Source organism: Manis javanica, chromosome 8 (genome assembly GCF_040802235.1).
Source record: "Manis javanica isolate MJ-LG chromosome 8, MJ_LKY, whole genome shotgun sequence".
In the NCBI taxonomy this organism is placed as follows: domain Eukaryota; kingdom Metazoa; phylum Chordata; class Mammalia; order Pholidota; family Manidae; genus Manis; species Manis javanica.
The window spans coordinates 36,360,679-36,386,850 of record NC_133163.1 but is presented as its reverse complement, the minus strand read 5'-3'; the positions used below and the strand labels follow the sequence as shown (position 1 = coordinate 36,386,850).

General features: G+C 37.5%; 1 protein-coding gene across 3 annotated transcripts in view; it reads right to left on the bottom strand.

The window, feature by feature from the left end:
• ESR2 (estrogen receptor 2) overlaps positions 1-26,172 on the bottom strand; it is a 65,393-nt gene that overhangs the window by 14,890 nt on the left and 24,331 nt on the right. For all 3 annotated transcript variants that reach the window (XR_005058092.2, XM_073242282.1, XM_073242283.1), the window contains 3 exons: positions 25,306-25,605; positions 21,898-22,036; positions 16,056-16,189 (listed from right to left, as the gene is read on the bottom strand). Coding sequence is in view for 2 of the 3 variants with exons in the window: in XM_073242282.1 (XP_073098383.1) it covers positions 16,056-16,189; positions 21,898-22,036; positions 25,306-25,605 (573 nt within the window). In the remaining variant the exon portion in view is untranslated. The remainder of the gene's footprint in view (positions 1-16,055; positions 16,190-21,897; positions 22,037-25,305; positions 25,606-26,172) is intronic.

The following is a 26,172-nucleotide window of genomic DNA, read 5'->3' as shown; positions in this document are numbered from 1 at the left end:
ATAAAACAATAGAAAGAATCAATGAAAGCAGGAGCTGGTTCTTTGAGAAAATAAACAAAAAAGATAAACCCTGAGCCAGACTTATCAAGAAAAAAACAGTTTACATACACAAACAGAATCAGAAATGAGAAAGGTAAAATCACTATGGACATCACAGAAATACAAAGAATTATTAGAGAATACTATGAAAAACTATGTGCTGACAAATTGCATAACCTAGAAGAAATGAACAACTTTCTAGAAAAATACAACCTTCCAAGGCTGACCCAGGAAGAAACAGAAAATCTGAACAGACCAATTATCAGCAACAAAGTTGAATTGGTATTCAAAAACTACCTAAGAATAAAATCCCTGGCCCAGATAGCTTCACCACTGAATTTTATTAAACATTTAGTGAAGACCTAATACCCATCCTCCTTAAAGTTTTCCAAAAAGTAGAAGATGGAATACTTCCAAACTCATTCAATGAGTCCAGCATCACTCTAATACCAAAACTAGGCAAAGACACCTTAAAAAAAGAAAATTACAGACCAATATCCCTGATGAACATAGATGAAAAATACTCAACAAAATATTAGCAACCAAATTCAATCCGTGGATGTTCTGTTGCCCTTGTCTAGCTTGGATTAATACTTAGTCTATAGGCACAGACCTGATCATCTACATTTGCCCTCTTACAGCACTAAATTATGTTTTCTACCTTTATCTTGCATCTACCTATCACTTAAGCATTTTATTTAAAAAAAATAAATAAGGGAGAAATGTGGGATTCACATATAAATTAAGTATAAAAATCAAATGAATAATCATATCTGACTTGATTGTTTATAGTTCATGATGTGTGATCAAAACCGAAAGTTTCTGTGATATGACTGCCCTTGCACTGTTCACCAGGTAAGAACTTATTCACTATGTAAGAACTTGTTCACCATGTAAGAACTTGTTTGTTAAGCTTCAGAAGATTGGAGACTGTTGAGAATTAGGCTTGGAGTTGATCAATGATTGTGCATTGAGTCCCCTATACAGAATTTTATTGTTGTTAACAACCATTTGATCAATAAATATGAGAGATGCCCTCTCAAAAAAAAAACCATGAAAATATATATATATATTAGCAAACCAAATTCAAAAACACATAAAAAAGAGCATCCATCATGATCAAGTAGAATTTATTTCAAGGACGGTACAATATTAGGAAATCCATGAACATCATACACCACATAAACAAAAAGAAGGACAAAAACCACATAATCATCTCCATAGATGGTGAAAAAGCATTTGACAAAATACAACATCCATTCATGATAAAAACTCTCAGCAAAATTGGTATAGAGGGCAAGTACCTCAACATAATAAAGGCCATATATATGACAAACCCACAGCCAACATCATACATAACAGTGAGAGGCCAAGAGCTTTTCCTTTAAGATTGGGAACAAGACAAGGATGCCCACTCTTCCCACTTCTATTCAACATTGTACTGGAGGTCCTAGCCATGGCAATCAGACAATGCAAAGAAATAAAAGGCATCCAGATTGGCAAGGAAGAAGTTAAACTGTCCCTGTTTGCAGATGACATGATATTCTACATAAAAAACCCTAAAGAATCCACTCCAAAACTACTAGAACTGATATCTGAATTCAGCAAAGTTGCAGGATACAAAATTAATACCAGAAATCTGTTGTATTCCTATATACTAACAATGAACTAGCAGAAAGAGAAATCAGGAAAACAATTCCATTCACAATTGCATCAAAAAGAATAAAATACCTAGGAATAAACCTAACCAAGGAAGTGAAAGACCTATACCCTGAAAACTACAAGACACTCATGAGAGAAAGAAGACACCAATAAATGGAAATACAGATATCCTGTGCTCATGGACAGGAAGAATTAATATTGTCAAAATGACCATCCTGCCCAAAGCAATCTACAGATTCAATGCAATTCCTACCAAAATACCAATAACATTCATCAACAAACTAGAACAAATAGTTCTAAAATTCATACAGAATCACAAAAGACCCTGAATAGCCAAAGCAATCCTGAGAAGGAAGAACAAAGCTGAGGGGATTGTGCTCCATAACTTCAAGCTCTACTACAAAGCCACAGTAATCAAAACAATTTGGTAATTGCACAAGAACATACCCATAGATAAATGGGACAGACTAGCCCAGATATAAAACCACACATATATGGCCAACTAATATACGATAAAGGAGCCATGGATATATAATGCGGAAATGACAGCCTTTTCAACAACCGGTGTTGGCAAAACTGGACAGCTACACGTAAGAGAATGAAATTGGATAACTCTATACACAAAAGTAAACTCAAAATGGATGAAAGACCTGAATGTAACTCATGAAACCATAAAACTCATAGAAAAAAACATAGGCAAAAATCAAAAAATACAAGCAACTTTTTCCTGAACACATCTTGGGCAAGGGAAACAAAAGCGAAAATGAACAAATGGGACTACATCAAACTAAAAAGCTTCTGTACAGCAAAGGACACCATCATCAGAATGAAAAAGCATCCTACAGTATGGGAGAATATATTTGTAAATGATATATCCGATAAGGGGTTAACAGTCAAAGCTCACATGCCTCAACACCCAAAAAAGAAATAAGCTGATTAAAAAATGGGCAGAGAATCTGAACAGACAATTCTCCAAAGAAGAAATTCAGATGGCCAACAGGCTCATGAAAAGATGCTCCACATTGCTAATTAACAGGGAAATGCAAATTAAAACCACAATGAGATATCACCTCACACCAGTTAGGGTGACCAACATGCAGAAGACAAGAAACAACAAATGTTGGCAAGGATGTGGAGAAAGGGGACCCCTCTTACACTGCTGGTGGGAATGTAAACTAGTTCAACCATTGTGGAAAGCAATATTGAGGTTCCTCAAAAAAGTAAAAATTAGAAATACCATTTGACCCAGTAATTCCACTCCTAGGAATTTACTCACAGAAAACAAGATCCCTGATTCAAAAAGACATATGCACACCTGTGTTTATCATTGCACTATTTATAATAGCCAAGATATGGAAGCAACCTAAGCATCCATCAGTAGATAAATGGATAAAGAAGAGGTGATACATACACAAAATAGCATATTTTTTTAGCCATAAAAAGAAACAAATCCTACCATTTTCAATGGATGGAGCTAGGGGGTATTATGCTCAGTGAAATAAGCCAGGAAGAGAAAGACAAGTACCAAATGATTTCACTCATTTGTGGAGTATAAGAACAAAGCAAAACTGAAAGAACCAAACAGCAGCAAACTCACAGACTCACAGACTCCGAGAAGGGGCTAATGGTTACCAAAGGGAAGGGGTTGGGGAGGATGGGTGGGAGGGAGGGAGAGGGAATTGAGGGGTATTATGATTGGCATTCACAGTATAGGTAGGTCATGGGAAGATGGTATAGCACAGAGAAGATAAGTAATGACTCTATAGCGTCTTACTACACTGATGGACACTGAGTGCAATGGAGGGGGGGACTTGATAATATGGGTGAATGTTGAAACTACATGTTGCTCATGTGAAACCTTCATAAGATTGTGTATCAATGATACCTTAATTAAAAAATAAATAAATAAAAGAATACTGCATTTAAAAAAACAGTCACAAGGGATATTTTGCATAATTCCATTCATATGGACTGTCCAGAATAGGCAAATCTATATAGACAAAGTAAACTAATAGTTGCCTGGTGTGTGGGTGGGACAGAGACTGGGGAGTGATAGCTAAGGCATAACAGAGGTTTCTTGTTGAGGATGAAGATGTTCTTAAGTTGCTTTTGATAATGATTGCAGACATCTATGAACACACTAAAAACCATTGAGCTGTATGCTTTAAATGGGTGAACTGTATGGTATGTTAATTATATCACAGTAAAGCTGTTACTAAAAATAAATCTTCATAACCACAATTACAGTCACATAAAAGCCCCTCAGTGCCTCTCTGTGTCTGACTAAGGTTCCCCTCAGATAATCTATGTTGGTTACTGGGTAACCCCCTTTATAAACAAGCAGGCATTGCCAAGGACAAGCCCTGGGTGTTCCATAGGCTATTGGGGCAGCTCAGCTCTATACAGGAGCATCATAATCAATCACAGGCAGGTCTGGGGATGGGAGTCACTGACGTTTTGGAAAGGCATACACTGTATCAATTCTATATATGGGAAGAGATTGCATATACAAAAAGATTAGCCTATATAAAATAATCCTGGAAAGAGCTGGGCTGAAGAATACCCATTTTGCTGCCATCCCCTCTCTTCGGTCAGCAAGGCCAGGCCTGCACGCTGGGCATTCACACATCCTCTTGCTCACTGAGCATGTACATATGCCCAAAGTAATTGCTAAGTGGCCGGCCCTACCCCCAGGATGCTCACTGTCCACACAGGGTACAACAAAAATTAAACTCCTCCATCCCCAAAAGGTAAAAACATCCCTTAGGATTCATTTTAGAACAAAATTACTTTTCTAATATAAATAAATACAGTAAAAAAGGCAAGATCTTGGCACCATGCCCCACATATACAAAATAAAATAAAATAAAATAAAATCAAGGACATAACCTCCTCTTTATCACCTGGAACAGCTGTGTATTCCTCTCACTAGCCCACCTGTTACTATTCTGAACAACACATGGTGGGAGATGGGCAAGGCCCAATATTTGCCACATTTTCAGTGTTCAAAGCATGAAGACAGAAACTTTCTTTGGCAGGAAGGCAAATAAATCAGAAGGTCCAAAGTGTTTAATAAAAGTCACAGAATACTACCAAAGAGAAGATATTATGGCTTTTGGGAGGTGTATATTGTATTTGCTTATTTGCTTTAAGGAAATAAACTCTAGCCATGGCCCATCCCCTTTATCAACCACCTCCTACCTCAGCACCAGGAGAACAGACTAGTGTTTGAAAGATGCCAGTGATAGGAATCGATAGGCTGATGCTCGCAGGGCATTGCCCCGAGGTCCTGATCCACAGGAAAGGAGCCGTCTTACCTCTGCCGTATCCCTCTGTGTGCCCTTTTGTGTCTTCACCTCTTCCACCCACCACTTCATGGGAATTCTCCCCATAAAATCAGAGTGATCTGGAGCTTGAGTTGATCTTTTAATAATTTTCTTAATGTAAAATAGGATTGCCTGACTTTAACCCTCTTTTTTTTTCACTTGCAAAGTTTCATTCTTTTTATCTTAAAATTGTTAAATAGGCCTATTCCTAATTTTAAATATTTTTAAAGACTAGTTATCTGCAAATTGATTCCACTCTATTTCCTACATTCAGTACCTTTTAATTTTATCCAAGAGAAGACTTATCTAGTTATTAGATATCTGAGTGACAAGATGGCTGGTTCCACTGCTCTTAATTTGAATATGTTGTTCTGTTAACTACAACTCTAGTATAACACCTCTGAGTTTCTAAAACATTGTAACAAGTTCTTAAATGCAACATACTTCTGTTGTCTCTGAGTTTCAGGAACTACATCAAAAGCTGAGTATAACAGAGTAATTCCAGGTACCTACCCCCACATCCTTTATACATGTGGTGGAACAGGGTTGCTGAGAGGGGAAATTAAGAGTAGTCTTGCCCTTTTCCCATCTCTCCCCATAGAGAGGAAAATGCTCTTCCACTCGATCCTAGCAAAGATCCAGAGCCTGATTAGCTGTTTCAATGTAGATCTCTATTCTAGACCAAAAGCACTATAATCCAGTTCACTTTGACATTCTTAATATTTTAGAAGTCATGGACACACAGATAACTCAATAAATATTTACTGAATCGAATTGTAATTGGTTTAAAAAAGTTTCATTCCATATTATACCTATATTATAGGAGATAAATAACCCAAAAATATTCAGGTATTTAAAATATAATTACTTACACCTAAACTAATACAGTATATGTCAATTATACCTCAATTTTTAAAAAAATCCCATTAAAAATGAACTATCTCAACAGATACTTCTCCAAAGAAGATATATACAGGTCAAAAACAAGCATATGAAAAAATTCATATCATTAGTCATTAGGAAAATGCCAAATACACTACAGTAGGCCATTACACACACCTGTTAACATGATTGAGAATCCTGTATCCAGGGAAACTCCTCAGTTCTAGGCAAATCTAAATGGTCAGTCACCCTAAATTACATTTCCATACAATTTTATAAAATGCAGACTAACCTATAGTGACAGAATTATATCAGGGATCACCTGGGATTGGAGCAGGGAGGGTCCAACAGAGGGGGAATTATGAAGGGGCACAAGGAAACTTCTGAATGAGATGCATTTGTTCATTATCTTGACTGGTGATACTTTCAGAGGCATTTATAAATGCCCAAAGGCATAAAATTGTGATTTCACAACACAGTTCTGTTTCAACACTGATATGAAACAGTCTTGGCTATGAAATAACCTCTCACAATCCTGACCTGACCACCTAGCATGCTGATACCAGTGCAAACCTCATCAAGTGATAACTTGAGCTTGTCACATATGCAGAAAACAAGAGGCCAACCTATGAAGGAGACCAATCTCCAGATAGCCCAGTGTTTACCTAGCATGAAAAGCCAGGCTAGCAGCAGCCAAGTGGCAGCCTGAGGAGGCTTTGCTATCTTAGCAGGAGACAGACAATGTCCACAGCCTTCTGTCTTTAAAAGACCTATTCCATTTTTCCTCACCTGACCCTCACCCCCAGGGCCTCCATCCTGTGCTTGATATAGTTCTGTGCTAGGCACCATGTCTTTTCCACTGAGGTTGCAATCTTTGCTCTCATCTTTTTTGTTTTGTTTTGTTTTCATTACATTGTTTACAGATTCATTGAGGTATAATTAACAGACAATAACCTGCACCTATTTAACATATACAATTTGGTGAGTTTTGACATATATCACATGAGTGAAACCATAACCACAATTAAGATAATGAACACACTTGTTACCCCCCAAAAGTCCCTTTGTGTCCCTTTGTAATCTATCCCTCCCTCTCCCAATATCCATCCCATCATCTGGCAACTACTAATGGGTGGCCACCACACATTACTTAGCTTTTTATGAAATTTTATATAAACATCTTATAGTATGTATATTTGTGTCTGTCTTCTTTCATTCAGCACCATTATTTTGAGAATCATAATGTTGAATGTATCTATCAATAGTTCAATCCTTTTTATTGCTGAGTAGTATTCTGCTGAATGGATATACCACCATTACCCCTTTCCCCTATTGGTGGACATTTGGGTTGTTACCAGGTTTTGGCTATTACAAATAAAGTTACTATGAACAACATTTGTGGACAAGTTTTTGTATGAATATATGCATTCATCTTTCTTCATACCAAGTAGTGGAGTGACTGGGTCAGGTAGGTATATGCTTAACGTTTTAAGAAAATGACAAACAGGTTTTCAAAATGTTTGTACCAGTTTATATCCCCACCAGCAGAGTATGAGAGCTTCCATTACTCTACATCCTCATAAACACTTGATATGATCAGTCTTTGTAATTTCAGCCACAAGTTTGGGTATGTAGTAGTTTCTCATTGTGGTTTTAATTTGCACCTCTCTAATGAACAATAATTTCAACTTCATTTCATGCAATTATTAGCCATCTTACAGTATATCTCTTTGATTAAGTGTCTGTTCAAACATTTGCCCACTGTTTAAGGGGGTTGTCTTGCTCATTATTATGGAGTTATAACAGTTCTTCATACATTTAGATGTAAGTCCTTTGTTGAATATATTTCTTGCAAATATTTTATACTGGTGTTTGACTTGCCTTTTCATAAGAGTACCTTTTGAAAAGCAATGTTTTAATTATGACTAATTTCAATTCATGAATTTTTAAAGATTGTGTTATTTGTGTCCTATTAGAGAAATCTTTGCCAAACCCAATGTAAATAAGATTTTTTCCTAAATTTTTTATAATCTTATAATTTTAGTCTTTACATTTAGGTCTATGATCCATTTTGACTTAATTTTTATATAGAATGAGGTTCAGTTCAAGGTTCAGTTTCTGTAGGTATCTATCCAATAGTTCAAGCATCATTTATTGAAAAGATCATCCTTTCCCCATTACCTTCACACTTTTTTGAAAATCAGTTCTACAGATCTATTTCTGGAACCTCTATTCTGTTCCACTGACCTATTTGTATATCTTGATGTCAGTACATATTATTTTTATTACTGTGGCTTTATAATAAATCTTGAACTCCAGTAGTGTAAGTCTTCCTGCTTTGTTCTTTTTCAAAATTGTTTTGGCTATTCTTGGTCTGTTGCATTTCCATACGAATTTAAGAATCTATCATTTGCTACCAAAAAAGCCTCCTAAGACTTTTATTGGGACCAAGTTGAATCTTGGTATTATAAATGGCATTGATTTTTAATTTCAATTACCAATTATTCATTGCTACTATGTAGAAACAATTGGCTTTTATATATTGCTTACTAAACTCACTTCTTTGTAGACTCCTTGAGATTTTCTAATGGGTTATCATGTTTTCAAATGGAGAATTTTACTTTTACCTTTTCAGTCTGGATGCCTATTTATCTCTTTTCATGCCTGATGTGCTGACTAGAACTTCTAGTAAAATGTTGACTAGAATTAGTGAGAGCAGACATGCTTGCCTTTGTCCTGATCATAACTAAATATACTAGTAGCTGTAGGCTTTTCATAAATGCCTTTTGTTAGGTTAAGGAAGATTTCTTCTATTCATAGCTCATTGGGAGTTTTAGCAGGAATGGGTATTAGATTTTGTGCAGTGTTTTCTCTGAATCTATTGAGAAAATGATACCATTTCATTATTTTTAATATGGTAAATTGTGCTGATTGATTTTCAAGTGTTAGTGAAACCCTATATGCCTGAGAAAATCCCACTTGTTCATAATATATGACTAGATTCTATTTGCTAAAATTTGTTATCATGCAAAAATTCTATAAAAATTTTAGCATCTATGTGCATAAGAAATATTGGTCCCATTGTCATCTTTTCTTCTACTATGTTGTTACAGGTTTCCTTTAAGACTAATCATGGCATCATAGAATGTGTTGTAAAATATTCCCTGACCCTCAATTTTCTTTAAGAGTGTTTGTAAGCTTGGTATTATTTACTCCTTAAATGTTCAGGAGAATTCTTCCAGAAAAGCCATTTGGGCCTGGAAGTTTTCTTTGTGGAGAGGTTTTTAATTGCAAATTCAATTTATTTAATAAATACATAGCTATTCAGGATTTTAAAATTTTGTCTTGACTAAGCTTCAGTAATTTGTACCTTTGAAGAAATTTGTCCATTTAATCTAAGTATTCAAATGTATTAGCATAAGGTTGTTCATAATGATCTCATTCTTTTTAATATCTGCACAATATGTAATGTCACCTCCCTCATACTGATAAAGGTAATTTTGTCTTCATTCCTTTATCCTGATCACTCTGCCTAGAAGCTTATCAATTTTACAGAGCTCCTCAAAGAATCAGCTTTTGGTTTCCTTGATTTTCTATTGTTTCCTTTTTTTCTGTTCCATTGATTTCTACCCTAATCTTAATTATTTCTTTTCTTCTCCTTATTTGGGGTTTCATTTGCTCTTCTTTTCCTCATTTCTTAAGGTTGGAAGCTGAGGTCATTAATTTGAGGTCTTGCTTTTTTTAAATTCTAATATGGGCCTTCAGTGCTTTAAATGTCCCTCAAACTATTGCTTTACCCAAAACCCACAAATTTTCCTATGTTTTATTTTCATTTCAAATTAGTTGAAAACACTCTCTATTTTTTTTCTGTGATTCATGGGTTTAGATATGTGTTATTTGGTTTCCAAATATTTGGAAATTTTCCAAGATCTATTTATTATTGGTTCCTAATTTAGTTCCATTGTATTAAAGAAAATACTTTATATGACTTAAATCCTTTAAGATGTATTAAGACTGTTTTATGGCCAAGAATATGATCTATCCTGGTAAATAGTCCACAAACACTCAAGTAGAATGTACTTTTTGCTTTTGAGGGTTCTATACATGTCAATTAGGTCAAGCTGGTTGATAGTGTTGCTCAAGTCTTCTCTATTAGTTACTGAGATGGGGTGTTAAAATCCTCAACTATAACAAGGGATTCATCCATTTCTTCCCTCAGTTCTATCAGATTTTACTTCATATATTTTCAAGCTCTCTTACTTGATGCATAAATGTTTAGGATATTTATATCTTCTTGATGAATTTACCCATTCAACATTATAAAATGACCTTCTCTATACCTAGACATATTCTTTACTTTAAAATTTGCTTTGTCTGATATCAATATAGCCACTCCAGCTTTCTTTTGATTAGTCTTAGCATGGTATAACTTTTTCCATCCTCATTATTTACTCACTGATATCTTTATATTTAACTAGGTTTCTTGTTAGCAGCAAACACTTGAATCTTGCTTGTTTATGTAATCTGATGTCTTTTCCTTTTGAGGTATTTAACATATTTACATTTAATATAATTGTTTAAATTTAATTTAATTTGGCAACTTGCTGTTTTCTATTTGTCCTATTTCTTGCTTTATTTTTCCTTTTTTTTGCCAACTTTTGGATTATTTTTTATGGTCCCATTTTATCTTCTTTGTTGGTATTTTATCTGTGTTTGTTGAGTTGTTTAATGGATACATTTGGGTTTATGATATACATATTTAACATTACAGCTTATCTTCAAGTAATACCAGGTACTTCATATAAAAATAAGAAAGTATACTTGTCCTCTCCCAGCCTTTGTGGTCTTGTCATATGTTTTACTTCTATATAAACTAATACATTATTATTTTTGCTTCAAACACTGGATTATATTTAAAGATAAAGAGTTTCAAATAATAAAAATGTTATTAAATTTACCAATATTATTACCAGTTGCAAGTCCTCTTTATTCCTTTGTGTGGATCCATGTTTCTATCTGGTATCATTTTCCTCCTGCTTGAAAGACTTCCATTAATATTTCTTACAGTATAGGTCTGCTAGTGATGAATTCCTTCAGTTTTTGTATGTCTGAAAATATTTTTATTTTGCCTTCATTTTTGAAAGAGATTTTCACTCTGTAAGGAATTCTACATTAACAGTTTTTTCTTGAAGTACTTCAAAGATGCTGTCCCTTCACAGGGACAGAAACTTGCTGTCATCCTTATCTTTGTTCTTTTATATGTAATATCTTTATTCTCTAGCTACTTTCAAGATTTTTCTCTTTATCACTGGCTTTAAGCAACATGATTATGATGTGCCTTAGTGTGGTTTCTTCGTATTTCTTGTGCTTAGGATTATCAAGCTTCTTAGATCTGTGTGTTCAGTTCTCACTACATTTGGAAATTTTTCAACCATTGTTTCTTCACGTATATTTTGTCCCTCCCTTTAGAGACTCCAAAGTCATGTGCAGTAAATAACAACTGTAGGTGTCCCATAACTCACTAATGCTCTGCTCATTTTTAAAACTCTTTTCTTTCCATTCTTTTTTGATAGTTTCTATTGCTATGGCTTCATATCCACTAATCTTTTCTTCTGCTATGCCTAATCAGATGTAAATCACATGTAGACATAGTTTTCACATTTAGAAATTCAATCTGTGTATCTTTCATATTTTCAATGTCTCTCCTTGCCCTTCTCATGCTTTCCTCTACCTCTGGGACATATGGAATACAGTTACAGTAACTGTCTTAACTCCTCATCTCCTAATTTTTTTATCTATGTTATTTTGGGGGACTGTTCCAATTGACTGGTTTTTCTCATCATTATAGGTCATATTTTCTGCCTCTGCATTCTTGCTAGTTTTTGATTTGTTACAAGACATTGTGAATTTTACCTGGTTGGGTGGTTATTCGTATATTCCTTAAAGAATTCTTGAATTTTGTTCTGTGACACAGTTAAATTACTTGGAAATAGTTTGATGCTTCAGGCTTTTAAGTTCTGTTTGGTAGAGCAACCATTAGTCTAGGGTAATTTTACTTCACTTGAAGCAACACCTTTCTGAGTACTATACACATTGTCCAGTATATTACAAGGCTTTGTAGTGAGAACATGAACTATTCCTGACCCTATATGAACACTAGGGATTGTTCTCCTGTGCCTTTGTCACAGTTCTTTCCCTGTTTTCAGTTAGTATCCTCACAGGCGTGAGAAGATTAGTGCTCAGCTGAAGACTTGAAGGGGGACCAACTACAGATCTCCAAAGCCTCTGTGTTCAGCTTTCCTGTCCAGTACTCTCCCTTGCAAATCCTAGGCTTTGGCCTCCCCAAATTCACAATTCCATCTCCTCAGCTCAGGAAGACCACTGACGTCTACTTAGGTTACCTCTGCCTACATTGCAACCTGGCAACTCCGGGTAGCAGCTCCAGACAGCAAACTGGGTGATCAAAAGGTTCATCCCATTTGTGTTCCTTCTCTTGGGGATCACTGTCCTGTGTGGCCTGCTGTCCAATGTCCAATGCCCACTTTATATGTTTTGTCAGGGTTTTTTTTAACTTAAGGTAGGAAAGCATATTCTGTTCCTGTTTTTCTTTTAATTGACCGCTACAGATAATCTAGAGGGGAAAAAAAAAAGCCTATACCTTCAAATGTTTAAGATCTAACACAGAAAAGACCCACTTTTCCTAACAGTGGAAATTTTACAATAGAAACAGAATCCCATTTGCCTAATCCCATTTGACAACTGTATGATTACCAAGCAAGAAAGGAACTTTCTTGAAAGATTTCTTAAATTCAGATTTACTGTAAACAAATTCTCCCTGTTTACCACCGCAAGTAGTAATGACATCACATGCCTGCCTCACCCTCTGAATTCTCTTAATACGGCAGTTCTGCTAGATGCTGCAGGAGGAACACTGTAGCCTTAGTCCTTCCCGTTGGCACAGATGATGCTTCACAACAACACAATACGATGTCTCAGAGCCTAAAATGACTGTAAGGAGCCTTGCTAAACAAAAGTCTTTATACTGCAGAACATAACAAGAAGCAAATTGATTTCCAAGGAGCACTCTGTTGCACAGAAGAGTTCTAAATTATTTCTGAAAGAGAAGCCCCATCTGAAATTGATGACACTCTTGTGCCGAGATGGCAATGTTCTTTTCAAGCAAATCCTCCCTTTAAGACAGAAATGGTAGCACACATGTAAGGTAATGCCTGTAAGCAGATTCAGAGAGATCACAAAAGTTGTTTTCCTTCCACAGTTTCATACAGGACATTTTCTATATGTACATCAACTTAATCACCAGTGTAAGCTGGGCTCAGCTTATTTTGTAAAAGGTGAACAGAAACAATACATGTCAAGAAGATGCCAAAAAGCATTCGGGAGTCTTCTTGGCTTTCCTTATAATTTTCATTTGTCCAACAATTTACCATTTCTAGTTACAAACTGTTTTCCAGAAATGGGATGGAAAGTATATTGGGGTTGGGGGAAATGTCCTGTCGGGCAAGTAGGGCCAGAATGAGACCCAACTAGGAAATACTCAAAGGCTGTCTTCAGGAGCTCTGTACCTCACATGACCTTCTGGTTCCTTCTGTGCTTCCCCTGTCCCCTCCTCAAAGACCTAATCGCCCTCCCCAGATCTAGGCATCTCCTGAACAGTGCCCCATGCTTTGTACCAGGGCTACTCTGGTCTGTTACCAATCCACAAAGTGATAAGTAGAAATTGAGGGTAAGCATTTGGAAACTTGTATAGAAATTGACAAAGTCATTTTAAATCAGTTGAATGTAATAACAACAAACTAGAGCTTGTGTTTTATACTTTCATTTTCTAGTAGTTTACCTTTATTATATTTTATAAAAGTAACTGTCTATAATAATTTGGAAATTAAAAAAGAAGAAACCTGATCCTTCCCCACAGATAGTTTGAGAAGCACTGCTCTCTAGTTTTCCCTTCTCCCCATCAAAATTAGTACCAATGTCCAAGAGTATGTGGGAGTGTTAGAGAGGAAATACGTAAAGGCTGGAGAAGGAAAGGTCAACTGGCCCCAGAGCAGGAGGCAGCCTGGGACCCACGCTGCCACAGGGTCTACACTGAGTCTGGCTTCAGGAACTGCTTCTCTGATGTAAAACAGAGCAGCACAAGACGAGCTCACAGGTTCCTGTTGTTTCAAAAAGGAAGCTCTAAGATTAGATAAAAGTTAGCTTAATAAGGCCCTCTGTGATGCCAAAATGAAGGTATTTGTAAGGATTAGTTGAGGATTAAAACCTGGATATACATATTTCAGGAAAAAAAAAACAAGTAACCTAAAGGCCCAACACAAGTAAATAACTACAAAAAGCAACCAATACCTGGTATAGCAGCTGGATTAAAAGCCAGGTAGGTAGTAAACTGAACAACAGGAAAACTACATAAAACTTAAAAATGTGCACAAAATAACACATCTGGAGTCAATGTAGCAATGTTAATAATGGAACAAAAAAGGAATGTATATTAAGTAAAGGCCCATTAATAGAGAAATGGTTGAACAATTTAGACAGTATCTTCACTCAAAGATTGAGTTAGATCTGTTCTAGTTGACCTAGAGGCATTTCACAGCTTTTGGGAAAGTAAAAAACAAGATACAGGGAAATATTTGTATACAGTGTCCCAATTTTTAAAGAATGGGTTCAAAAAGCCCAGCTGTGTATATTGGAAGTAAGGTATTATTTTTAAAAGATTACCAGAGGTTAGAAGATGGTATGAAGTTCACCTTCCAGTTAAAATGAGTTATGTGGTATTGGGGTGGAAGAGTCAAGCAAAAAATAAGGTCAGAGCAAGCCTCTTCCAAAGTATCCATAATTTTTAATGTAAGATGTTACGCCATTTATGTAAAATTATATATATGAGTGTGCATGTATATTTCTCTCTATATATACAAATCTATTATCTACCTACCTATCTGTATTTATCTACCTATCTCTATATTCATCTATAGAGAGCTCTCTGTCTCCCTATCGAGAGCTGTTAAAGAATGGCCACCAAAATTATGGTGATTATCTTACATGAGGGTGGGAGAGATTCCTGGTGATTTTTATTTTATTCTTTGTATGGTTTTCTTTTGTTTGAATGTGTACAATAACCAGATATCATTTATATAATAAGAAAAACCAGCAATGTTACGACATACCTATATCTTAGACCCCTTCCCTGTTTCCCACCTCTAAGTCCTATGTTTCCGTTCCTCCTTGACCCCCCTACCCCAGGTTAGTTCAGGCTCTCCTTGTCCCTGATGACTCTGACTGGGACCCCTGCCTCAGTCTCTCCCCTCTCCAGTTAGTGCTCCACAGGGAAGCCAGAGTGACCTCTGCCCGTGATACTCCTCCATCTCTTCTAGGGCTGCTCAATGCCCCAAGCAGCTGTCTCAGCCCAAGGTGTGCAGTGTCATCTGCAGTGCCGCATTTCATAACCTATCCATCTCCCTCTGCTTTTGCACTGCATGACTTGCCGCTCCTGGCTAGACCATGTCCTTTCTTCCTCCAAGTCCACTCCTGCCCAGCTAACATCTGCCCATCCCTGAAGATTCATGCAAACATCCTATCCTCCAACCACTCCAGCATCTCTCCTGTTTTCTCATAATACTTTGTACATGTTCTATTATAGCACTGAGACCATTCTTCTTAGCGATTTATTCTCTCTCTCCCTCCCTACACTATGAGCTATTTGAGGGCAGAACTGTATCTTCAATATCTTTACCAAATGAATGAATAAATGAAGTGAATGAATGAATGAATCTGTGAAAGCAGAACCCCAAACAGTGAATATAAATACCTGTTAATTGTATAATGTCTGTATAAACAACTGAAAAAAAGGCTGAAAGGGAAATATTTTAAAGTTCATTTTTATCTTTCCCAGCAGTAGCTTGAGACACTTTTTTAAATTACTGCCAACAGTTCAGCCAATGAATAATTTATATTAAAGTTACCAAAAGTTAACTACAGTTTAAATCCCTATAAAATGAAACAGATCAGTCAGAAGGAAAGCTGTTTTCCCTTTTTAAATAAAATAAGTTTAATACTCTTCTCAACACCATGCCGGTTCTAGAAACAGCATCTCTCCCCCATAAAACACAGTACAGCTGTGTGGCTACTTACTGGAGTTGAGGAGGATCATGGCCTTGACACAGAGATACTCTTTGTGTTGGAGTTTTAACTCACGAAACCTTGATGTCGTTGCCAGGAGCATGTCAAAGATTTCCAGAATTCCTTCTACGCATTTCCCCTCGTCCCTACAAAAGTTCATTTGGAAATTTAGGGAACACACAGTTCTAGACAACCATCAAAAGCAGTAAGTATTTTCTTTTTTATCTCAAAGGTCATCTTGTACATCCTTTAACTATAATGAGGTTGTCATTAGACCACATCCAGCAACTAAAAATTACTAGAGTTATCTTCATATAAAAAGGACAGGGCACTTCCTATAAATCCCTAAAGCAAACATTTGAATAAATACTATTTAGGCAAAAGTGTGCATTGGAAATACATTTTCCTTCTACCTGTTTACCAAATGTCTTCTTAATGGAATACCATTTCTGTTGATTATTTTCAGTTTAAACCATTTCAGCCAACCAGCCCTAAATATTAGCTACTACTAAAATACAACATTTCATGTTCCCATCAGAAGACTCTGAAGTGTTAAAGAGCAAGACTGGATGTTACAGAAGCAAATATCCCAGGAAGAAATAATCCCTCTTATCTTGGACTTAACTCTTACTTCCTGGGTATCATTCAGAAACAGAAGGAGCAACTAAGAGACATTAAATGTAATTTGTAAAAAAGCTAATATGACATACAAAAAAAGTACAATTAGAGAAGGTGGATTAGAATCAGAAAAGGCAGAAATGGAGACTTGCCAAATATTATTTTTAAGCAAGTTTTAAATAAACTTTGAACCACCCAAATTCTTTTGAGCAGTCCTTATAGATGTAAGTTTTTCAGTATACTTATGAAGCAAATTACTGTATCTAGAAAATACCAGCTTTAATTCACTCCAGCCAGACACACATTTTTCTACCTCACTGCTCTCAAAAACCTTCTCTCGTCATCATAGTGTTATTGGAAGTCCTTGACAGGCAATTAGATGATTTTTGCCACCAAACTTTAATTTGCTTCTAAAAGCCTGCAGTGCATGGCAAAGAGCAGACATGGCAGTAGTGGGTTTCTGAGGGTTTAATTTTTAGTTTTCATTGCAGCCCTTGAGGAGGACATAAAATCTTTAAAAAACTAGTTGTTCCTTCTTCCCTCAACCCCAAGGCAAGACATTTCCTGTGATGACTGTGGTTAGGGAAAGGACCTATGTAGAATTCAAAGAACTGACCCCAGTGGGAACCGCCAATCCTGGTGAAGCCTTTCCCACTGGTGCTTTGTGAGGACAGCACTCATCAGGATCCGGCATTCCACAGCAAACTCACCTACACTAAGCTACACACATGCAAAGTACTCACTTTGGCACGTGTGCATGGCAACTTCTGCAACCAGTTGAGGCTTTCTGAAAGTGCACAGGCTAACTGATAAAACACCAGTGCCCCTAGAAGACACTCACATGGAAAGGCCACCTCGGAGCATCAGAGTACTGAAATCTGTAGGAAACCTCCAACACCTCCCCTCTCCCAACCAAAGCCCCATCCTCCCATTTCCCTGTCCTGGGCTTTCACAGGCAGCCTGCAAACATCCAGTAAGGACTATGCATACCCTGCATATAGCAGATGCACAGGAAATACCTGTCCATTGAATTCCCATCATGCCACACCATCAAATCACTCTGCATGAGTACAATTAATTATTGGAAATTGTAATTGCAGGGCTGGAAGACATTTGATACTGAGAAAAGCTTGTTTTAAAATATCTCTGGGGGCAAAAACAAAAAATCCATCAAGTCCTACACTGATAGTTTAATACTTTGGTTCTCTAGTCTTCTGTGAGACTCAGACAGAGGTGGAGTCATGCACACACACACACACACACACATAAGACACACCTTCCCAACTAGCACAATAAGGGCACTCATCTGAAATCAACCCTTTTTTGCAGAAGCTGCCACCTGTGCCGAGAACATGTCCCTAAATACTGAAATTAGTGCCATTTCTCCATTAAAATGCATCTATTTTTAATGCAAATTTGTATTTCAAAAATGGAGAGAGAGTTTATATTCTAGGGTATCTTAAGCCCTGAGAAATGCTGTAACTCACATGGAGAAGCAAATTTCTCAACGAATTCTAAAGAACTAGGTCTGATTGCTTTTTCTAGCAGGTGTGACAGCCAATCATTTCAATCAAGGGATGGCACAGAACATTTTTATTCACTTTACAGGCTGTAGAAACCAAATACATTTCTAGAAAATAAATGAGAAATATAGGGGTAAAGGTACAGTACCTCATAAATGATACCCTAAAAAAGAACAGAGTGAAAAGGACTTAAACAAATTAGTGAGGTCTATTTCACTTATTTTATAACTATGGAATGAAACTGAATTATGAGTAAGAAATCAGGACAAGATTAAGAGATATGAATTAAAGATAGCATATGACTTGAATGTTACAACACTGAAACAATCAGTCAAACCAACCTACTCATATTTACTTTTGCACACCGTTTGTCCATAAACTAAGGTTAAATAAAAATAAAACTAGTAATTACATGTGGGATATTTTATTATTTGATAACCACTCCTTTATGGAAGAAAAATAATCTGTTTGCTACCAAGGACAAAATTTTGAACCTTGCTTTGGGTACACGATTTTGTACCTGCATATGCATCTGCTGGCAGCACACATGTAGCGATGCACCACAGTTTACCTCTGTGTGGAGAGCAATATGGTGGAGGGCTCAAGACTTAGCACATGGAAAGGACCTAAATATTGATATGAAAATTGCCTGAGTAAAAAAGGGAAATGAATATTTAGAAGTGAAAACTCTGTGGGTATCTTGAATCAATATATAAAAAACTAATGGGAATGCAAACTCAGTACAGTCACAATTACATGAGTCCACAGAACTCCATAAACATCCACAATGGGATCCAAGCCCAGATCCAAACTTCCTCCAACTTTTTAATAACATTTAACATGACAGTTTCCTGTTGATGCTAAGAACACAAAATATCTTAGCATAAAGTATTTTTTCAGCAAGTGGAAGCTCAGATTCTTTTTTTTGGTATCATTATACAGTTACATGAGCGACATTATGGTTACTAGACTCCCCTCATTATCAAGTCCCCACTACATACCCCATTACAGTCACTGTCCATCAGCGTAGTAAGAGGCTATAGAATCACTACTTGTCTTCTCTGTGTTATACTGCCTTCCTGGAAGCTCAGATTCTTTAGCAGAGCTTCACAAGAATTTACGATTTTAGTGGTTACCAAAAGAAGAACTACCTTTTTAGAAATAAGCTGAGATAACTGGATTTTCCCCTCATCTTTTCTCACTGCAGAGATCTCAACAAGAATAAATGGAAAAAGCAATTACAGTCTTAGCCTCCACAAATGGGTTGATTTAATTGCATCCAATGCTTACGTGGTCATAGCACCAGTTGTAAGAACTCTGATAGGACAATCTACCAAAAGACAGTTATTTTCAAGTGTGTGAAAATTATTTATTCATGTTGCAAAAATGATTCATAATAGGAGTTTCTTTATGGTGCATGATCTCTGGCCTTTTGAGTAAGTAACAGTTGGAACATTTTCGAATAAGCAACTTGTCCAGAAACATACCCATTACATAAAACTATATTTACCTGTATAATAGGTGCATTAAGAAGATGAACTATCTTAGACTTGAAATTCTAGACTTCAGAGTTCATGTATTAAAAACAATAATCGGGATTGCAGCAAAAATAACCATGAGTAGGCACTCCAAATAGAAGCCTGTTCAATGTGAACACATTTACAATTCCCAAGAACACCTCTTCTATACTCAACTATAGCAGATTTATAGTTTGTAAAACAATTTCAAATAAGTATAAAGAGTAATGCGAGTTTATTAAAAATAGTTTGTAAGAAAAATTACTTTTTTCTTCTATCACTTAACAGTAGACCTAATTTACCCAGGACTTATATCAGCTTATAGCAACTTATACAGACAGTTACAGGAGTTAAGGGACCCACACAAAGAAGAGAATTAATTGTACTAAAACCAGGAATGAAACAGTCACCAAAAATAAAGGTTAAAGGTGGCATCGATTTAGAAATCAAGACAAAAAGTATAATACCTTAATCCCAATGTCTGCAAACATATTGATTCAAGGGATGGACCTTCTTCCTAGCACTAACTTCTAGGAAAATTACATGTACATATTTATATGGGGGGAGGGGTGTGAGAGAAAGAGGGAGGGAGAAAGAGGCTTTATTTGAATACCAAGTGGAACATAATGATGAATGAATAAGAGTGATGGCCTGGCGAGGTGCTTGGCTTTTCAGCCTGTGTTGCAAGATGGTTCCCTGAGATGACAAGGGGAGGAACAGTCTTCTGAAATGGGGAGGAGAATAGAGTTGTTCTAAGAGAAAAGAATTAAGTAGAAAGTTACTTTGCCAAACTCTTTTCCCTTGCAGTTCTTGATTCCACTGAGAGCCAGTTGTTACTGTTACACCTGTAACTACTGTTGCAGTTAAGAGTGTGGACTCTGCAGCCAGTACATCCAGCTCCACCACTTACTCCTCTGTAACTGCAGGCAAGTTACCTAAGCCCCCATTTCCATATCAGAAGGATAGGGATAATAATGGTGCTTACCCCATAAAGGGCTGCTGTGCTGATGAAATGAGTTAACAGGTATCAAGTGCTTGAGATGGTGCCTGGCCCACATAAGCCAGTATGTTAGCCACTTGGATTGTTATTGAAGGATCGTGGCATCTAGAAACTTCCTCTATGGTTCAACACCTGGGCTTGCTCCTGCTCGAGCCATAGCCCATGCTCCAGCTCTTCCCAAAGGCTCCTCTCTTCCCCAAAACACCTCTGTTACTTAGAACAGTGCTCTGTGTCAATTTGTCATCCAGGACAACAGGCAGAAAGGGTGCTAATACCTTGGAAATATTAACTTCTCACCTGCTTAACATGCTCACTGGGATCTTCCAATGATCTAGAGGTAATACTCTCTTATTCTGTATCTCCGGGCAGATACTTACCATTCGTAACACAAGGCATCTTTCTACTCTACACACAGTCAAATGTGACTGGTCATTCAACACTAGAACTTTTTCAAGATAAGGAATGTGGAAATCAATTTCCATGGAGAATTTCAAACTGCTCAAATTTCTACCAAAGAAGTGTTCCACTTTTCCTACTAAAAAATGTAAGTGTTGTATATTCCAGCTTTCCTTCCATGAACAGTTCACGGAAGGCAATTAAAAATGGGTTCCTTTTCTGTGCCATCTTTAAAAGAAAAGCAATTCAATAGAGCAATGGCGTTAGCACTATCATTTCCCAATTTCCATTAACTTGCATAGTTTTATGACCTTTCCTTCCACCACTATTGACAAGATGCTATATAGTACAATGCAACTGGAGTGAGCTAAAGCACTTTAAAATAAATTTAGCAGATTTGTTAGAATTTTATCATCTGTCCAAATAGCTGGAGATGTTAATGGCCCCTACAGGTGGAAAGAACAGAAGGACAATTTAAAATTACAATCTGAAGATGCTGAAAAAATCTAAGTTGACCTGTATATGTGGTGGCCACATACCCTGCTGGATACAGGCCCCTGTTATGGCCTAGCCGGTGAATGCTGCCTTACCACAGATACGAGTAAGTCACAGGACACTGAATTTTTGTACCCATGTTCTCTTTCTTGGATTCTTGACCCAGTAAAGTTGCTCATGACACTGTTATCCTCTTGCCCTTTCAGGTGTGAGACTTTAATTGCAGCACCCAGGACTTCGTTTCCACTCACTCGGCATCTTGCTCAAACAAATCAGAGAAGAAACACAATGCGCTTTGTTCTCACCTGTCCAGAACGAGGTCTGGAGCAAAGATGAGCTTGCCTGGGTGGTCGATCGAGCGCCACATCAGCCCCAACATCAGGACCTCCAGCCAGCAGCTCTCCAGGAGCCGCACTTGGTCATACAGACTGAGCTCCACAAAGCCTGAGGAAAGCAAGAGGCTGTGAGACACACCCACCCTCCTCGGCAGCAACCGATTCTGTAAAAACAGAACAGCAAGGTTTAAAAGCTAAGAACATACAAACAATATAAGGAAACAATCAATGTCTTAAAGATGTAGTTAAATGCTGACCTAAGGAAGAAAATGACAAACTCAAGATATGCAAATCACAATTTCCAGCCTTGGACTCCTTCTAGAGACTAATATACATCACTTAAAATTTATAAAGGACTGTTACCTGGACTTATACAGTTCTCCAGACAGATGCTAGGGAAGAATAGAAAGCTGGATCAGATATTTTGAGGTTATATCCTAATAAATCCTCTGTGCTGCCGAGAAAGTAATGCTCAGCTGCCAACCAGAGGGGCCGCCTATTTGAGTCAGTCCATGATTGGGGCCTGGAAGAGTGGGGCAATGGGATGGTTGAGAAAACAGTGCCAGCCCCTGCAGAAGGAAGTCAAGGCTTCAACTGAAAGGATTCCTCTGATTGCTTACAATTTCCCATGCAGTTTTAGAATCATTTTTCGGAGTCTTGAGGCTATTCTGTCTTGAGGCTATTCTATACTGAAGAGCAAATGTAACAACTGAGGCAAGCCCCAAGAGACTGATAGCCTGATAGCATGTGTTGGTCAAAGAACTGGGGAAAAAAATGGGTAATTTCTAAGGAGGGAAGTATTTCAAAAGCAAAGCAGAGATCACTGGTGCTTCCTCCACAAGCCATGATAAAAGGAGAAGGCAGCATAATATAAATATAGTAACCAAATGTACGGCACAATGTGTGCTTGGACTTGATGCAATGAACTTCGGTTAAAATCTCAGCTCAGCCTCATTTTTGCTAGTCACTTAAACTCCTTCAAGGGCTTTGTCTCTTTTTTTTTTTTAGAAGAGTGTCAGATTTTTATTAATATTAAATATAGTAATGAACTGAGAATTTTATTTGAAGACATATCATCAAAAGTGAAATCTAATTATGCATATATCATTTCAGCCTATTATAATCATAAATGTGAAAGTCTTAAAGTTTAAACTTTATAAAGTTTTCCAAGTCTGGAAGTTTAAACATAAAATGTTATTATTAAAATGACATCTGTTTTAAATTTTTTGATAACAGCAAATTTTCTTTTATTTTTCTATTTTATTAATATACAATCACATGAGCAACACTAGTTACTAGATTCCCCCCATTATCAAGTCCCCACCACATACCCCACTACAGTCACTGTCCATCAGTGTAGTAAGATGCTATAGAGTCACTACTTGTCTTCTCTGTGCTATACTGCCTTCCCCGTGCTCTGCGCCCCCGCCTACGTTACATGTGCTAATTATAATGCCCCTTATTCCCCTTATCTAGGGCTGTTTCTTACAGGAAAAACAAGGGTAATGATGGCTACCTCTGAGAGTTTCCTACAGGTAGGATCTCCTTCTACAGATCTCATTTCACAGATGAGGAAATGTGGCTCAGAGAGTACATATGGTTCAAATCTTTTAACAATTACAATGCAAATCTGCAAAGGAGAATTTAATGGAGTAAGGAATGGAAAGATAGATATCATATTCAAAGTCATATCCTATGCTCAGCTCAGGTTCCTAATGTGTACATATTCCAATTTCACCCACAGTTACAGAAAATAAGCCTACTGAAGGGAGAACAAGCTTTTTATGCTTGGAGATATTCAACAAGATCAAAGCTAGATGATACTTTAATTTTTTTGTTTGGAAAATGACTATTACCAGCTGAGAGAGAAAAGAAAAATCACACCTTTAGGCTATGTCTAAATTTTCTGAAACTTTTTCAAAATATCAGGCTTGAAGAGGATCTAAAGCAGCTTAAAAGTTCCGTTTGATATGCAGAAAGAAGCTACAGGACTTTCAGCAAAAATTAGTTTCACTAGCACTCTCCATGTAGGGTCCTGAAAAATAGTGATTGGGATACATGTAGAGCAAAAGCTAGAGAAAAGTGCATCAGTATCAGAGCAGAGAAAGTAATATAATTCTGGCAAAGGGCAAGATGCTAGACTAGCAAAACAAAACTGGAGAAAAGAAAATCCTCAGGAAGAGCAGAAGGAATGGGTTCCAATCAACTAATGACCCCAAGAGATACTATCACCCTAGGGCTGGCTTTCCATATCTTTACCCCAACTTCTCTTCACACAGCTTCCTACCCTCTTCTAACCTTTATACTTTGTCTAATGCAGGTGCTGGCTTCAGGCCATGGGAACTGCCCCTAGTGGCTTGAAGAGACCTCATTTCTTAGATGACTATAAGGTGTGCATGGAGAGGCCTTTCAGGGGCATGGTAGGGTGCTGCCATGCCGTTACAATTCTCGATTCATTCTTTCACAGAAACACCGATTCAAATGACAACTAGATGGTAACTTTAACACAATGCAGTACTTGGGGTATAAATCACAAACTGGCCTGAGAAAGTGAAAACATTTTAGGATGGAAAATGCAGGTTCTAAATAACAACTCATAAATATCCAAACCCACTTTTAACTTGAGGACATTCTGAGTTTATTGATGATACATGTTACTTCAAGTGTTGATTGATTCTATTTGTGCATATATATCCACTTATGTACATAATACCAATTCATTCTCTACTGAAACAATATTTTACAAATTCCCGGTTAGCATCTGACAAACTTCTCACTTCATACTGGTCATACTGCACCCACCCCACCCTCACCTGGTCACACCTCTGCTCTCAAGCCAAGAGACAGGTCAGTGTGGAGTCCAGATTCCTTCCTTTTAGACCATGTTGCAGGTGCCAGTACCCTCGAATTTCCTGCCCACCTGGCCCCAAGCCCCCTCCCACAGCCTCAGTGGATCTTTTCCCTGGTCCAACCTCCTAGACTTCATGCAGGCATGAGAAGTAATTAACAGGCTACTGTCTAAAAGAGACTTGGACATGTAGGATGGGGTGTGTGCCAGGTGGTGTGGGATGATTCCCAGGGTGGGAAAAGAAGAAAGTCAGGAATAGAAGGGGGTTTGATCATACACAACTCTTTCTGTCCTGCCATCTCTGGTACACAACTCAGAGGAGTTCAAGAATTCCAGACTGGAGCCAGGCCTTCCAGGACACATCAAAGGCATAAATGTCAAGGTAGGAAGACAGCGCTTACAAATCAAGCCGTCAAACTGTTAAATATCAGACATTTGTTTGTGGATCTCCAATTTGTACCGATGCCCAGTAAATGCTACGGTCAGGCCTTTCTACCATAAATGGAAAGCTAAGACCCAGAGAGCCCCACCTGGAATTTTCTTGGCCCAGCCGATCATGTGCACCAGCTCCTTGTCGGCCAGCTTGGTCAGAGACAACATCATGGTGGCCTCCGTGAAGGGCGCGCTGGGGCGGCTCACGAGCACGTGCGGTGGCTCCGCCTCCAGCAGTGTGAGCACCAGCTGCTCGGGGCTCAGGGCGCTCAGCAGCAGCTCCTTCACTCGGCTCGCAGGCCCACCGTTTTTCTTGGCTTTGTTCAGGCAGTGCAGCTGTTCATCAGAATTTCTCTGCCTTCGGACCACGCGGTACCCATATCTTTCTCTCCGGGAGCCTAAATTGGACAGCAGGTAACAGAGCTTTCTCCTCCCTCCCCCACCCAACATTTAAGTTCTCTGAGTCCACAGGGTGGAAATGAAGCAATGACATCACTGTAAGACGTGAGTCTATTCTCAGAATGTCTTAGAACAGAAACCTGACTCATTTTCTGCAGCCTGTGGGGCATGTACCAAAGATTATTACATTTGTGACTATTAGCAAAATCAGTAACATGACTTTTTAAGGACAATAGCCCAAATTATCTTAAGGTCTCCATTTCAAGATCATTCATGAATACTAAATCCATTTATCTCTTAAAGAGTGCTGACATACCTCAGTTTTCAAACCATGAAACTAGGTCTGGAAGAAGATACAGGAAAGTTAGGAACTAAACATTGATATTTCCAAACAGTTGTCAAATAATACACTTTTCTAATACATTCTTAAAATGTTGACATGCATGTATGTGTGTGTATATATATATATATTCTTTTTAACACAGATAAGTATATTTTAAATAATTACTGAAAAATATATGGAAGCGCAAACACTTTGTCATAAATTTGTGGTTTTTAAAAAATTA